At 35.0% G+C, this 16314-nt stretch overlaps 1 protein-coding gene across 1 annotated transcript in view; it reads left to right on the top strand.

Annotated features, from left to right (window-relative positions):
* THOC2 (THO complex subunit 2) overlaps positions 1–16314 on the top strand; it is a 136704-nt gene that overhangs the window by 109885 nt on the left and 10505 nt on the right. Inside the window, exons 23-34 of the mRNA XM_058291677.2 lie at positions 3528–3803; positions 4541–4682; positions 5130–5287; positions 6154–6282; positions 6647–6778; positions 6872–7056; positions 7560–7738; positions 7979–8081; positions 9071–9498; positions 9596–9654; positions 11158–11193; positions 15925–16062. Of these exons, the coding sequence (XP_058147660.1) occupies positions 3528–3803; positions 4541–4682; positions 5130–5287; positions 6154–6282; positions 6647–6778; positions 6872–7056; positions 7560–7738; positions 7979–8081; positions 9071–9498; positions 9596–9654; positions 11158–11193; positions 15925–16062 (1965 nt within the window). The remainder of the gene's footprint in view (positions 1–3527; positions 3804–4540; positions 4683–5129; positions 5288–6153; positions 6283–6646; positions 6779–6871; positions 7057–7559; positions 7739–7978; positions 8082–9070; positions 9499–9595; positions 9655–11157; positions 11194–15924; positions 16063–16314) is intronic.

The raw sequence follows: 16314 nt of genomic DNA, 5'->3' as shown, positions 1-16314 counted from the left end.
TTGAGTACAGAGAGAGTCCTGTTTCCTTAATGACGATATCCTTGTCAGATGGTTGATATGCTATTACTCATAATGCCTGAAAGGCAGACTGACAGACTTACCAACCCCTTAAAAATTCTTTCTCTGCTGTATAACTTTTAGGAAGGATGTGTTCATGATTCTTATTTTATTCTCTCTACCTAAATGAAACAATCTCAAAATAAATCCAGTAACAAATCAGAGACTTTTCAGGTAGGACGTCTCCAGTAGTGACTTTGTTAAAATTTAAGCAAGGGAACTAGAGAAAAGGAGACAGCATCCACTGCCCCCCCTCCATATACTTTGTCTGTTCACCACATAGACTCTTCCCTGTAAAGCAGTGCCCTCTCATAGAAATTTAATTTTCCTTTCATCTCAGGCCCATGGGCAGTCCTCGGTTTGGAATCTGGTACTTCCCTTCTGTGATTGAAGCCCCAGTGTATTTTTCATTTTTCTGTAGACTTTGATTCTGGCCTTTATGTTTGTTTGTTGTTTTAAAGTCTGTACTATGTAAGGCGTTTATTACAGATTTTATGTAAGGTCTTGGTCCTTTCTCTCAAACTGGGATCCTTTCTTTGTTCCCAGTAGGGCAATAGCTGTATAGCAGAGGCTGCAAAAAATGGTGCTGAGGAATTTGGGGTCTTAATTAATCATTTAATGAATCATAGCTGTTAGTATTTACATATCAACTGCCACAGTCTCTCACCTCTCTCAACATCTAACCAAATGTTATTTGACTTAATTATCCCTTTATTAGCATTATGTATCAGTTTCTGTACTACCCTGTCTATGGGAAAATGGGGTAAAGGAGTGGGGTTAGGACTTTTCTTTCTCTTTAGAATCTCTCAACCCAGAGAATTGTTATGTTCACTTTATGTAGTTGTGTCTTGTGTTGTTGTCCCATCCCACAGTAAATCAGTCTCAGCTATACAACAGGGGACCTCATTTCTTGAAGGACTGAGGTGGGAGAATTGCTTCATCTCAGGAATTCTGCCCTGCCCTGTGCCATTCTGAGAAGTGAACATACTAGTCAGTGATATTGAACCCTAGCAAATAGGAACACTTGGTTGCCTGAGGTTGGTTAAAATTTTCTAGGTCAGAAAATGGAGCAGGTCATTCATACCAGTAGCTACCTTTTCTTTAGCCCATGTGAAATATTTGTCTTTGCCATTTAAGAGATACAAAATCTAAACAAACAAATGACATTTCCTTCCCACAGATGAGGAGTAAAACAGATAACCATACAGCCAAGTCAGGGATAAGCCCCGTATTCTTAGGCTACATGCTACCCTCTGAAAAGGGAGTTCCTCAGCAACCTTGGTTGCACTGGATGGGCATCCAAACTGCTCTGGGAATCCTTGCTTTTGCTTCTTGGGTGAAATCCTCTCTTGAAGAACCTTCCATGGGAGAGTAAATATGTAGGAGTATTGGAGGACCGCTAGGTCCCCTCCAGAACTGAGTACCACCAGCAGGCTCTCTGGGAAATAATTTTGCCAACAAAGTCCTGCTCAAAATCTTGAGCCAATAAGAGCTTTTTGAAGAATAATTAGAAGTTGGGCCGTAACTGTGGATGTCAGTTCTATTCTATAGGTCTAGATTCCTGGGTGACTTGAGATGTAGGGTCTCTCAGTTTGACTGAAGACATGAGCTTGAAGTGGGAGTTAAACTGACTTAAGACAAGGAAATATTCATCTTTGGTAAATAGGAAGTTTAGCTGTCTTTTCTGATCCAAGCCTATTTGACTGACTAGATAGGGACTAGTGGATGCCTAGTAATAGAAGCCACAGATTTCAGAACCAAATGGAGTGGGGAGACTGGGGCTACCATAAAACCTTCTCATGCCTATATCCTGATTTTCAGTTTTAATGGTTGAGACACAACTTTGAGACAAAGGACTGAAAGAAATGCTTTCCCAAGCTTATAATGTAGACCTTACCCAAATAAGTTAGCCAGACTATCTTATGCAGGTAGTTTCACACTTCTTTAACCCGTAATTTTTTAGAATCTTTAGCAGATTTAGCTCACCTAAATTCATATTAGATACCTTCAGTAAGATCCACCCTCAAAATGTTAATAACATTTCTTATCCCCACTGCTATTCTCTTGTCTGATGTAATCAGGACCTGTCTTTTATAACTAGCATTCTTTGTAGCTTTGTCATTTGGTGGTCTCAGTATTTATCAGGATGCTCTCTAAAATGGAGAAAAAAGGAGGTAAAGCTGCTTACTTACAGAGCAATTCTAAGATTCTAAGATCCTGCCTGAAATAATAATAACTCTGGAACAAATAGTTAACTTGGTATGCCTTGAGCTCAATGAACCTGGGAATATAGCAGCATCCAGAATTGGGGGTAGAGGGAGGGGAAGTCTGGTCCTTAAGGAGCTAAGAATCTTGTGCCTATCTTGTGGCAGAACTGGAATTGGAACTGGTCTTCTGACTTTCTAGTTCTGGATTTTTGATACCATGCTTAGCACAAACTGAATGATAAAAGTGCTTTTCTAATATAAAGAAGAAACTAGTTTTTGGTCTCCTCTTAGGTTGACCTTCAAGGATGATGTCTAACCCGAACAGATTTTTTTTTGGGTGAGAGCTCTTTTGTTCTAAAGAGACCAAAGGACATGAGACATTAGCAACAACTCTATTTTGTATTATTGTGTGTGTGTTGTTTTTTGTTTACTTTTGGCAATACTAATTTTTAGTCCCTCCTATTGTACTTTTCTCATATAATTAAGTGTGTGGCCCTTTTTGACTTCCACCCCCAATTAGAATAAACCAGACAAAAGAAACTGAAGCTTCAGTTCCCATACCCTTTAAACTCCTATGTACTTAACGATACCATTCACAGAGTATCATATGTTGCTTAGTAGTTGAGTGACCAACTGATCCCAGTTTGCCTAGCTCAGACTTTCTTAGTTTTAGCATCCTAGGATATCCCTTAATCCCAGTCAAACCCAGATGTTTGTTCAACCTTACTTAGCAGTGTTAGGAAAGACTCTTAAATCTTTCATGTTGATACAGCTGTTAATTTGCAAATTATAACAGCTGGTGGGGACTATATGTAAACGATACTACATTCTGTTCTGGTTCACTCTAACTAGTTCCATTCTGCCTCTTTACTAGTGTTAAGACATTCCCTATTGTTCCTTGAATATCTCAAAAGCAAGACTGGAAGTCCTACGTGTTCAATGCCTGTTGCAGCAGGAAGATAGAGAAGGGTAGCAGGAATGGAGAAGGGAGCACGTATAGATTGTTCGTTTAGCTGGTCAGATTTGATAAGAATTTTCAAAAACCCCTAGTTATCACATGGGACTCAAGATTGGAACAGCTGCCAGGGATGATTTATCTTAAAATAAGTGATGTTGGTAAGAAACTAGTATTCCTGTAATAGTTTTGAGATTGGTGATCATCTGATTTTTGAAAAGGGAATATAGCTTTTTATACCATGAAAAGTTAGTGCTATAAATTGTTGTATATCTGTGTGTGTATTTTTTTTTTACTTTTTTTTTCAGTCAAAGTATGATGAACTTAAAAAATCAGAAAAGGGAAGTAAACAGCAACATAAAGTTCATAAGTACATCACGTCATGTGAGATGGTGATGGCTCCTGTCCATGAAGCAGTGGTTTCCTTGCACGTTTCCAAAGTCTGGGATGACATCAGCCCTCAATTCTATGCCACATTCTGGTCATTGACAATGTATGACCTTGCAGTTCCACATACCAGCTATGAAAGAGAAGTCAATAAGCTTAAAATCCAGATGAAAGCAATTGATGACAATCAGGAAATGGTAGGGTTTTTTTTTCTAGTAGCTTAAGTGCATAACTATACTATTACTTCAACATTATCCATGCTTTGAAATTGTTTTAGCTCAGGGTCCTTAAAGCTATAATCTAGTTGCTAGATACAGTTTTCTTAAGTGGGTGTAATGGTAACCTCTCAATGGGCGGTGGGGTAGTGTGGTGATTCAGTGGAGGTTATGATCAATGAGAAGGTATTTCAGTTTGCTTTTCAACTGAAGACTGTGTTAGCAACTTAAGGTGATCTGTGTCACTCCAATTTTAAGAACAGTAGGAGTTCCCAGAAGAACTCTTAAGAAGAATTTATTGAGGAGGTGGATCTTGAGCTGGGTAGCCCTTGAAGATACATTTGGAAATATGGAGGCAAATAAGAAAGCCACTGTTGTGCTCCAGCAAAGATGTCAAGTAGTCTAGGGTTTAAGGAGACCAGTTATGTTGGAGTGAATGGAATGAGTAATAAATTTGAATACATAGGATGGGCCCAGATTATGTAGTACATTCAAAGCCAGGTAGAAAAAGTAGACTTGATATAATTGAGGGCTATTTTTTAGATTCCTGTGTGGAGACGAGGTAATGGTAAAATGGTACTTTAAAAAGCTTGCTCATGGCAGCAGTAGGAAGGATGCTAAAGTATCAATATTTATCTCCTTTTACAATTTTTAATTATTTTTAAAAGGGGGAGGTAACGTGCATATAGTTAGAAAAGTATCTAATTTATACTTCATAGCCTCCAAATAAAAAGAAAAAAGAGAAGGAGCGCTGTACTGCTCTTCAGGACAAGCTTCTTGAAGAAGAAAAGAAACAGATGGAACATGTACAGAGAGTTCTACAGAGACTGAAACTGGAAAAGGACAACTGGCTTTTAGCAAGTAGGTTTTTGGAATTGCTGCACTGCTGCTGCTACTAAATAGCAAAAGAAAAAACCTTTATAACTTTGGAGGGGTTGAAATGTATTCTGTTTGTATTTCAATTCAGTGTTTATTATCCCATTTGGTTATTCATTAATGTTGAATCAAGTTTGCATGTTTACTGAAGGAACTGATTGTTTGCTGGTGAAACTAGTTAACTTAAAACTACAGTATTGGCAGCTTAGCAATCCTTGTGTATAAAATCATATTTCTGGAGAAATTTTAGAAAAATGGCCTCAGAGTAAAAATGAAAGTCTTATCCCAGTGGTGACCTTTTGGTTACAAACTATAAATAGTTTGTGGTTTTATAGCATTCTTACACTAAAGTTAATATGTTGTCATGTTTACTGGCCTTGAAGCACTTGAGGAGGCAGTTTACCACTTAATATATTCTTCCATTATTTTTAGAATCTACCAAAAATGAGACCATCACAAAATTCCTACAGCTGTGTATATTTCCTCGATGTATTTTTTCAGCAATTGATGCTGTTTACTGTGCTCGTTTTGTTGAATTGGTACATCAACAGAAAACTCCAAATTTTTCCACACTTCTTTGCTATGATCGAGTAAGTTCTTTTTATTGCAACCCTTAAAAAACAAATCTCACACAAAGATAGCTAAACATTATATAATCTTTAGAGGTACTGCTATGTATGTGGTTAAAAGCATGAACTCAAGAGCCAAGTGCCTGAACTTGAATCCTTGCTCTACCACTTTTTATCTATGTTATCTCTGGCAAGTTATTTAACCTCTCTTTGCCCCAGTCTTCTTATATGTAAAATGGGGTAATAGTACCTGCTTCATAAAATTGTTGTGAGGATTGAATGGGTCACTACACATAAAAGCATTTTGTATAGTGCTTGGTACATAATAAGCACACTAGATTAAGCTATTAACTCAACATTTGGGTTTACGTGTTGTGTCATAATGGGTAGAATTCTCTTCTCCATTCTTTACCCTTTTCCCCTGAAAAAACCAATACCTTTGCTTTTTTACATAGAAATAGGGAAGCTGTTCAGTATGGTCACAGCAGATTTTGCATCTGTTTTTCTTTTAATAATAAGTTACCGCGTTTTGTGGTTTAAAAAGTAGTGTCATGTTCCAGTATTTCAGCTGCCTGTTTCTAGTTTTTATCGGCTTTGCTTCTTCTTACTGTCCGCCTAACCTCAGTAATATCTATGGCTTAATTTTTGCTAAAGGAGTTATGGCATTCTATAATGGTAATGATAATTTTGGGAGGTTGCTTTATGAATGTGCTGTTTCCCTATAAAAGGTGTAATCTCCAAAGATCTCTACAAGTGTGAATATAGAAGGAGAAAATTAATTTGGACTAAATTTACCTACTTAGTTTATTATGATTTCCTATAACATGATCTTTAATTTTTGAACTAATTTGACCTTGATTTGTTTTTTCAATCATTTTTTCCTGTAGGTTTTCTCTGACATAATTTACACAGTTGCAAGCTGTACTGAAAATGAAGCTAGTCGGTATGGGAGATTTCTTTGCTGCATGTTAGAGACCGTGACCAGGTGGCACAGTGATAGAGCCACATATGAAAAGGTATGACTAACAACTATACTTCTGTTTTATTTATGATATAATAACCACTTCCAGTATGCTCTAGGTTGTTCTCTAGGTGTGTGTTATAAAAGGGAAGCTGAGTTTCAGATTCAGTTGTAAAACACTGTTTAAATGCACAAGTCATTCACTGTTAAAAACTGCTGTACTTTTTAATCTGATCTGAAACTGACATTCCAAATTGATAACATTGAATAAGCTGAACCTTTATGTGGAAACTTTCTAATATCCAAATAACACATCATGTTTTCATATGGAACCATTAATCTAGTCTACTTAAGTTTCAGCTTCTGCTATTTTGGTGGACAGAATTTTTCTTTTAAAGTGATGAACTGTACTTTTATAGGAATGTGGAAACTATCCAGGATTCCTTACCATATTACGGGCAACTGGATTTGATGGTGGAAATAAAGCTGATCAGTTAGACTATGAAAATTTTCGACATGTTGTACATAAATGGCATTACAAACTAACAAAGGTAAAATAAAAAGAATTTGAGTTTTTCAAATGTAGTTTTTCTTCTTCATATGTACACCATTATAATACTGTATCTTAAAACTTTTTCTTGTAGGCATCAGTACATTGCCTTGAAACAGGCGAATATACTCATATCAGGAATATCTTGATTGTGCTAACAAAAATACTTCCTTGGTACCCAAAAGTTTTGAATCTGGGCCAGGCTTTGGAAAGAAGAGTGCATAAAATCTGCCAAGAAGAAAAAGAGAAGAGGCCTGATCTATATGCATTGGCTATGGGGTAACACAATCTTACTTTAATGTGATTTATGAGACTAGATGACAAAAGGATTCTGAAGATCTTAAAATGTTTTACAGTGTTGAAGTTTATCTTCTGTTTTACTTTAGGAGATTATGGGAGATAATGCGATCATGTTCCCACAGGCTGGTGAGAGTTATCACTTCTGATTATCAAATTCCGGTCTATACTGGATAATAGTTTCAAAACTCATATATAATATGTCTTGGTTGGGAGGAAAATTAAATTTTCCATCAGTTGAGTTATCAGGCCTTTAATGAAAAGGAAAAAGTCAGCTTAAGTATTTGCTTGTATTGAAATTTTTATTAAAGGAAGAATCTAGGGTTCTCTATAAAGACTTTGAAGAGCTTACTGAAAACTTAATATTTTTTTTTCTCTAGAACCAAGCAGTGGTGTGAATAACTTGCTAATTTTATTCTTTTAAATTCCTTGTTTGTACTTTTTTATTTGTGTTTGTATATTTAAACACTTTGTGCGAATTTCAGCTACTCTGGGCAGTTGAAAAGTAGAAAGCCATACATGATACCTGAAAATGAGTTTCATAACAAAGACCCTCCTCCGAGGAATGCAGTTGCCAGTGTACAAAATGGTCCTGGTGGTGGGCCTTCATCATCATCGATAGGAAGCGCATCTAAATCGGATGAAAGCAGTACTGAGGAGACTGGTATGCTTATTTGTAGAAACTTATAAGTAATAGGTTTTGCTTTATTTTTGAAATGTTTTGTATCATGACAAGTAAAATGCTGGTTTAGTACTTTGTTTTATTCCCTAAGTAAGAGTGTGTAACTTTTGAGAAGTAATCGGCCTATTGTTTCTTTCTAATTAATCTTTAATCATTTTGCTGTGAAATTATCATTCATTTATGTCTAACAGCTTGTCAGATAAAACCTTATCTTTATTTCAGATAAATCAAGGGAGAGATCTCAGTGTAGTGTGAAAGCAGTTAATAAAGCTTCTAGTGCCACGCCAAAAGGGAATTCAAGCAATGGAAATAGTGGCTCTAACAGGTAGGAATACTGTGCTGTATATAAACATCCTAAATTCTTAGGTGATTAATTTCATTAGCCATGAAGGGAAGGGGTGGTAGTTGCATCATATAAAAGTAATTTATGTTGGACTTTGGAATTTTGTATGGACCTCTATTTTGATGATGTACTTAACATCCTAATTATATATATGTATATATTATTTTTTTAAAGATTTATTATATGTATTTACTTCTTCCCACCCTTGTTGTTTGCACTTGTTGTCTGCTCTCTGTGTCTGCTCATCTTCTTTTTAAGAGGCACTGAACCTGGGATCTCCCATGTAGGGAGAGATGCTTAATCTCTTCAGCCACCTCAGCTCTCTGCTTGGTTGTATCTCTCATTGTCTTTTTTCTTTGTGTCTCCTTGTTGTATCATTTTGTTGCATCAGCTTGTCATGGAGGCACTGGGAACTGAACCCCAGTCCTTTTCCTCATTATATTTTGTATAATACTGAAACTTATTTTGCTTGCCTTCTTGGGATATATCGTAGAAGGTATATAGTGAAGGAAAAACAAAATTAGGGTTGGGTGGTTGCTTTGGGTTATCTAGATAAAGATAATTAGCATAAGAAAAGCCCATACCAATTTAGACCATGATCCGTCCAGCCAAGTAATCAGTTTCCTGATAGTGGCAGCCTTGGTTGTTTTGTGGAATAGGTTTTTGTTATCCTTAAATGGATGAATGATACACAAATTTTTAAAATAAGTTTCACATGCTATAAACGTTCTTTGAAATCTGGTATTCATGAATTTATTTTTACTTACTGCATAAAGAAGAACTTTATTTTTACTTGTCTTAAAGTTCCTTTTAATTTTCAAAGGGCTACCCTTAGTTCTAGAATTATTTTGATTTTTTTTCTTTTCTCTTTCTTAGAACTTTTTTAAGTCAGTAAATACTTTATGGTTTTAAACATAGAATGTATTTTATGATCATTTGTTTTAAAATCTCATGTTTTTATTCTCAAACAGCAAAGCTGTTAAAGAAAATGAAAAAGAAAAAGGGAAAGAGAAAGAAAAAGAGAAAAAAGAAAAGACTCCAGCTACTACTCCAGAGGCCAGGGTACTTGGTAAAGATGGTAAAGAAAAACCAAAGGAAGAGCGGCCAAATAAAGATGAAAAAGCAAGAGAGACCAAGGAAAGAACGCCTAAGTCTGACAAAGAGAAAGAAAAATTTAAGAAGGAAGAAAAAGCTAAAGATGAAAAATTCAAGACCGCTATTCCCAATGTAGAATCAAAATCAACTCAAGAAAAGGAAAGAGAGAAGGAGCCATCCAGAGAAAGAGATATAGCAAAGGATATGAAATCCAAGGAAAATGTTAAAGGAGGAGAAAAAACAGCAGTTTCTGGGTCCTTGAAGTCACCTGTTCCCCGATCAGATATTGCAGAGCCTGAAAGGGGCAAGTTTACCTTTCATTGTATTTGTTTACCTTTAAGTGTTTTGAAAAAAGTGGAAAGTGTAATTACACCTTATTCTATTTCTTTTTGTCCTAACAGAACAGAAACGCCGCAAAATTGATACTCACCCTTCTCCATCACATTCCTCAACAGTAAAGGTTAGTATAGCCTGAGGAAGGCAGCGTCCATGTTAGGCTCACCTGTTTGGAATACCATGTCCTGACTTCCTTCAAGTCTTGTGCCAAGTATTCACTGGAGCCACTGGAGGTTTCATATTGCATTAGAAAATGAATTTTTTCTATATTGGTGGACTGATATTTTTCCTATTGAGTATTTTTATTAGAAAAAATAATAAAACTTCAAGGACCTAGCACTAATTTTGTGTAAATAGTATATCAAAGTGCAAGAGAAATTTTACCCAGAAGTGCCTCACTGCTTTAAGCAGTCTTTTTTGGAGTGCAATGGTAGCTACAAGCAAATGAATCTTTTCAGCAGAATGAAGCCTATTTTTCTGCATAAATATTGAAGAATATATAGCACTGAAGACTTCCTGGATGATACAGGATAAACAAGATACCTCTGAATTCATCAAGCTTCTTGATGAGCATCATACTGATGTGTGCCTTCTAAGAAGGAGTCTTGAAAGGAGTTCCATTTTAAAGTCTCCTTGGTGATGAGTTCTCCTGTAGTTGTGTATATTCAGTGAGCATGCAGCTTCTGTTGTATCTTCCCTTGGAGGTTTGTTTATACCCATTGGGTTCCCAACAAGTTGAACCTTGCGTTACGATAAGAGCAGATGTGGCATCCAGTCCTACTACCCAGCAAAGAGAAACCCCAGGCATTCAACTGCAGCACAAAATCGTGGGTGTAGCCTTCTTGAAGACTCAGGGTAGCCATTCCTTGCTCCATATTTAATTTTAATTCTAAAGTCATCTAATTTCATGGAATCTGTGAATTTGCAGTACGTTGAACTTTAAAAACTGTAAGTTACTAATTCTTCATCAAGAGCACTGTGGTGGAATACCGTAATTGATTTCTTTTCTTTCTTTTTATTTAAATGCCTTTTTTTTTAATGTGGGAGGTATGAGATTCACCATCACAGGCATTTTGCAAAAGTTGTGATTACTTTTACATGGAGTATTTTGTTCTCTTGTTACTATAATGCCACTGAGTTTTCCAGCTCTGGGTGAAGTTATGTATATATTTACATTAGGGTCACAAGTAAGATTTGAAACCTCCCAATTAAAGAAAAATTATGAAAATCTAAAACAATATTGTTCTTCCACAGTGATCTCCACTATTTTAAATTTTTTGTGGAGGAAAAATTGTTTTGCTTTCTTAAATCTCTTAATGTTGCCTCTAGCTTAAGCACAGAGTTATGATAAATGTGGCATTGACTTATATTTTTAAATTCTGAGCAGAGATTAAAATTTTTGTTTGTTACATTGAGTATGTACAATATAGTTTTTTTAGCATTATAATTCCATTACATGGTTTTGCTTTTGTTTTTATTGTTGATATTCATATGATAATGGCATCATGAGATTTATCCTCACAAGAAGTAGCTGGTTTATTTCCAGGTTACAGCCATACTTCCCAAAGTTCCTCTGGGTTCTGAGAACTATGCCAGCTCACCTGTCATCTCCATTCATTTTCTACAGGACAGTCTCATCGAACTCAAGGAGTCTTCAGCAAAGGTTTGAGTCTTTTAAAATCATCATGCCTAAGTGAACCAAAAAATCTCTATATCTTTTATTTAGTAAATACTCTAATCCCAGTAAATTTAGTAAGCTAGAATTTGTGGGGACAAGTATTCTGCTTACTTAGAATAACCTTTAAAAAATACCTACCACAAATTGAAACAATGGATGACCATGGTTCTTTTTAATGAGATTGTTATAAAATGTGTAATATGGCAATAACCTCCCCATGCTTGCTGTGTTATGCAGTCTCCTTTTATGCTTCAAAATATGGATATAAGTTTAAAGGTTTGGGGAAGGAGGTGTTAGTTTGTTTTGGGGAGTGTGCTTACTTAATTTCTCAAAACAAATCTACCAGGCTATTTTCTGATTGTTTTTTAAATAACCCAAAATACCAAAGGTAAATTGTATGCATTCACATATCTGTTCTAAAAACTGAGCCCATCTTGATCCTTAAAATTGAGCTACGTATTTGGTAGTTGTATCATTATATCAGGAAATATAATTAATGTACAATAGTTATTTCCCTGGAAGGAAATACTCAACTTCATTGTGTTTACATGTCAGTATTAATTCTTACCTATTATTCTACTTTCCTGAATATTTGGCTACTAAAAGTAATGTGCAGTTTGTGTACCTTTTTACAGAGATCATTTCAGTATTGTAGTTGAATTGTCCATTTTTCGTGTTATTTTGTCGTTCTTGATAAAAATTTGTACCCTTCTTTACTTTGATTTTTTACTTTGCCTCTTATATCTGCTAAGTGTGATTCCTTACTGGTGGACCAAATACAAAATAAAATTTTTGAAACAGTGCCAGTTGACATCACTAACTCCTTTTAGATCTATAGTTTTAAAATGAAATGTCTGTGAATATTGGGCAAATAAGCACTAATTTTTAACAGTTTAGATTAGCCAATGTTCCTGTGGCCTAAAATTGTAGTGTTGTTTTAAAAATATACTGTATTGATCAACAAAAGTATCAGTTGTCCTGTGAGTACTTTCTTTTAAAATAAAACATTTTATTGGCTCAATTAAATCTATATTACAATATAATAGGTTTTCATAACTAGTTTGGGATTGTGTATGTTCATCTTAACCTTCAGTGGCTCATGTGTACTAGTTTAAATTCATGGGTTAACTGTTAACTTGTATTTATTTCCTGAGACATACTTTGAAGCAGCTTGAAACCTTGCTGTTAAAAGTTAAATGGATTTTCCAGTCATTTGTGAAGATCATGATACCTCACTTTTTGAACGACTTTTGAAAGTAAAATGTGAAATAAAATTACATCTCAATGTTGCTCATAACAGCACTGAGAATTCTGTAGGGCAGTTGGTCCTTCCAACAAATACGGACTGAAAAAGTTCACAAGACTTTCTCAGTGACATATAGTTAGGACTAAAGCTGAGTTCTCTTAGCACACATTTCAGCAGTAGAGAAGGTTCCTACCTCTTTTAGTGTGTTTGTCTTCTTTTTAAAATTATAGTGATTAAGGTCTATCTCCTTACCCCCTTTTTAAAAAATGGTGATTTTTATGGACATTTAAAAACACTTAATAGATTTATTGTACATCCAACCAGAAAATTTTGAAAGTGGCATATGAATACATTTCTAAAAAGCATATGACATACCAATTTTCAGTTCCTCAGTGCTTAACATGGTACCTTGCAATATGGTTCGGTGTTCAATAAATATTTGAAACTTGGACCTTGGTAAAGTATTCAAAGTACTGGTTTGCATATTAGCTGGCATTGCATTTTTATGTGTCTAAAGTTTTAATAGCAAGTGAATGTCTTTTAACGTGCAAAAATTACTTTACTGTGTTTCTGAGGTAGCTTTTGCTTTCTAAAAGGTTTAGAAGATGTGCATTTATATTCATGTTATCTTGTCACTTATACATATAAAGGTCTTGCCCTGCTTTAGTTTGACTTTTTAGGTATACTTTGTGCCTAGGCTTTCATTTTTATTAAATTATATAGTACTTTCACGCTGATCCATGATAATAAATAAATATATACATGGAATCTGCTTTTAAAGTAGGATTAAGGTAGTGGGGGGTGGGAATCTAGCTTAGTATCTAAATCTTTTCTGTAATTTCATCCTCTACCCTCAATTTCCAATTGGCGTATTGCCAGTTGTGATACGTTGTACTTTGACCTAGCAATCCTAGCAGCTACATTTGATGAAGAACATGTTGAAAGCCTGCCCCTCTAACCAAGCATCTCTGAAATTTAGGATGACAGCAGTAAAAACCTTAAGACAATTCTGCTTTTAATTCCATTCACCATTTTAAAATATGGATTTAAAACTGATCCCAAGCCTAAAAGTGAGGCTACTTTTTATATGTTGTAGCCCAAAAAAGTCAGTGTGGCAGTGTTCTCTTAAATAGTTTGGAAATTGGTCAAATTCTTCTTTGGACCTCAAGAATCCCACTGTCAGGAGTAAGAGCAGATAAAGAACAAACTCCATCATTGTTACATACAGATGAATTTAATAAGTCATTATTTGGCAAACATGTATTGAGTACCCGCTATTTGTGCAAGGCACTGGGAAGGGTAGAAAAGTAGAAAAGACAGCGTAGCTTCCCTACCATATTGGAAACTGTTATGGAAAAAATAAAAGACATGAAATTAATATGGAATGTCTGCCCCCTAAAAAGTTAAAGAAAAGAAAAAGAAAGTTAAATATAAAATAAAACAGAAGTTTTCACAGAAGAGGGGGAGTTACAGAATTGAGGGAGGGTTCAAGTGCTGATGGCTTTTGGGCTATCTTCAAAGCCTAAGTAGGGTTTAAAGAGATTATTATAAATGTGTGATCATTTCAGGTGAAGAGAACTGCTGGGAAGGAGTGGGTGTTACAGAACAGTGATGGCCATAGCACAGAGTGCATTGGGTTACTGTGTAGTAGTATATAATTGTGCAAAGCTCGTGAAAGACTTGGAATACTGAAGCTGCTAAGGATTATTAATTTTATTCAGTAGGCAATGAGGGACTGTTTTTGTAGAAATACTATGATCAGAGAGAGGGATTCTTAGAAGGGTAGAAAAGTAGTAATAGAACTAGGGACATTTCTAAAAATAAGAATTTCTGATTGTGTATCAGTTGAGCTATTTGACTCTTTATGTCAGTAATGAAATATGTGGACATTGATGCCAGAAGTCCTAGAAAAGGTTTCTCAATTTTTTTGTAATACAGAGTTCAAGTTAAACATAGTTAAAAACTTCATTCTTATGAAAGTGTGAATGTGTGCATGTTTATTTGTAACCATAACCCCTGCCCCCCAGCCTTTTTTTTCCTTTTTCCTTTTTTCTTTTATTGGGAGAAATTAAGCAATACCCAAAGGCAAATCTTCTTTGAGTATTGCAGTAATATATTTTCTCCTTTGATTTATCAGTTTCATAAGTAATATTACCTTAAGATATGAATAAACCTCACAATTAGGAACTATTTAAGTGTTATTTAAGGCATTATACTTGGCAAGAGTACCTTTTGGACAAATACTTTTATAACTGTTTCTCATTCTCTTGCTCTTTGTGATTAATAAACATTTTGTCTATTTCAGTTGATCAACTTATAAACATTGAAATTTTAAAGAGTCTACTTCTACATTGCTATGCCAGTATTTCTGAGCCAACTGAATTGAAAATGTTTGGTGGTGTTAAAAAATAAGTGTTTCTTAATTCTCAAACTGATGATCTTCTTTTTTCCCCCTGTATTCTTTTGAATACCAAACGATTTCTTCGTGTACAAATATTTGGCTTTTGACTCACTATTCTATTCATTCCTAAGTTATATCTAGAATTGTGTAGTTATATGAGTTATATTCAATATATCTGCCTAGTATTTTAAATGTCTTAAACATAACCTTGTAGCACAGTTGTAAATACTATAAGGTTAGGTATTAGATTATTTAATCACTTCCAAATATTTCCTCTTATAATGGATTTCCAGGTCCTTTCTTAATTATTCAGAGTTACAATATCCAGGCTCCTTCATTTTTTGCCTGTTTTATTGCCTATGGGCCTTTTGGCGGAGAAAGAATAGGCAGAGGAGAACAGTGGTTCATCATTTAAGTTTTTCATCCTTCACAGCTGACTAGATGGTATATCCGAGCTAATTAGAAACAGTTAAGACAAATCTCACAGCCAGTTGTGAATATCTGATAGAAATTGGAGTGCTTTCAGGAGTAGATAATATGCTGCTTTTACATTTGTAAAGATAATTAAGGGATAGCTATGTATGATTTACACTGGGGCAGATAAATCTTATTAGTAAAGTCATCCCTCGGTCCTGTTTTATACTTTTGCTCACTGTCATCAATGGTTGACTATCAGAGAATGGCAAAACTGTTTAAATTTTCCATGATTGTGTAAAGATTGACGAAATTTTTACTGTAGAGAAAATTCTTCCACTTTTTTACATATAGACCCTTGTAAGGTAGGTTATATATTTTTATAACAGCTATAGAACTCTAGCTTGTGAATTTACTAATGAGTCTCAGTTGAAACAGTCATGAACTAGGATTGGGTTTAAATGATAATTTTTTAAAAGACTAAGAAGTAAAGCCTTTTCATAATCTGTGCCATAGCCTTTTCTTTTACCTCTTGTAATCCAGACAGCTGTCCAGTTTTGACTTTGGGTTTAAGAGCCAGTTATCTTTCATTAAATAAACAAATTTCAGTATTGGAAAACTAATAATCTTTAGCAATATTGCCTTAATTTAACAGCTCTACATTAACCATACTCCTCCACCACTATCCAAGAGTAAAGAGAGAGAAATGGACAAGAAAGATTTGGACAAGTCAAGGGAAAGATCAAGAGAGAGAGAAAAAAAAGATGAAAAGGACAGGAAAGAACGGAAAAGGGTTTGTAATTTTTTAAAAACTAGTTTGGAAAGCGCATTATGTACAGTAGCATGTTGCCTTTAAATTTCAATATTATTTTGTTCTATAGCAGTCTATTTACTATTTTAACTGGTATTTTAGCTCTAAAGTGTGTTTACATCTTCTACAATAATAAGGATCTTCAGTTTTATAATCTCTACCAGCTCTGCTTATCTTTCGTGCCATTTTACCAAGTGAAACTACTGCACATATTTTCCAGTGATTGTTAGCTCT

This window comes from Dasypus novemcinctus, chromosome X (genome assembly GCF_030445035.2).
Source record: "Dasypus novemcinctus isolate mDasNov1 chromosome X, mDasNov1.1.hap2, whole genome shotgun sequence".
NCBI lineage: Eukaryota > Metazoa > Chordata > Mammalia > Cingulata > Dasypodidae > Dasypus > Dasypus novemcinctus.
Note: the sequence above shows the minus strand (reverse complement) of the source record. Positions and strands in the feature narration are given on the sequence as shown.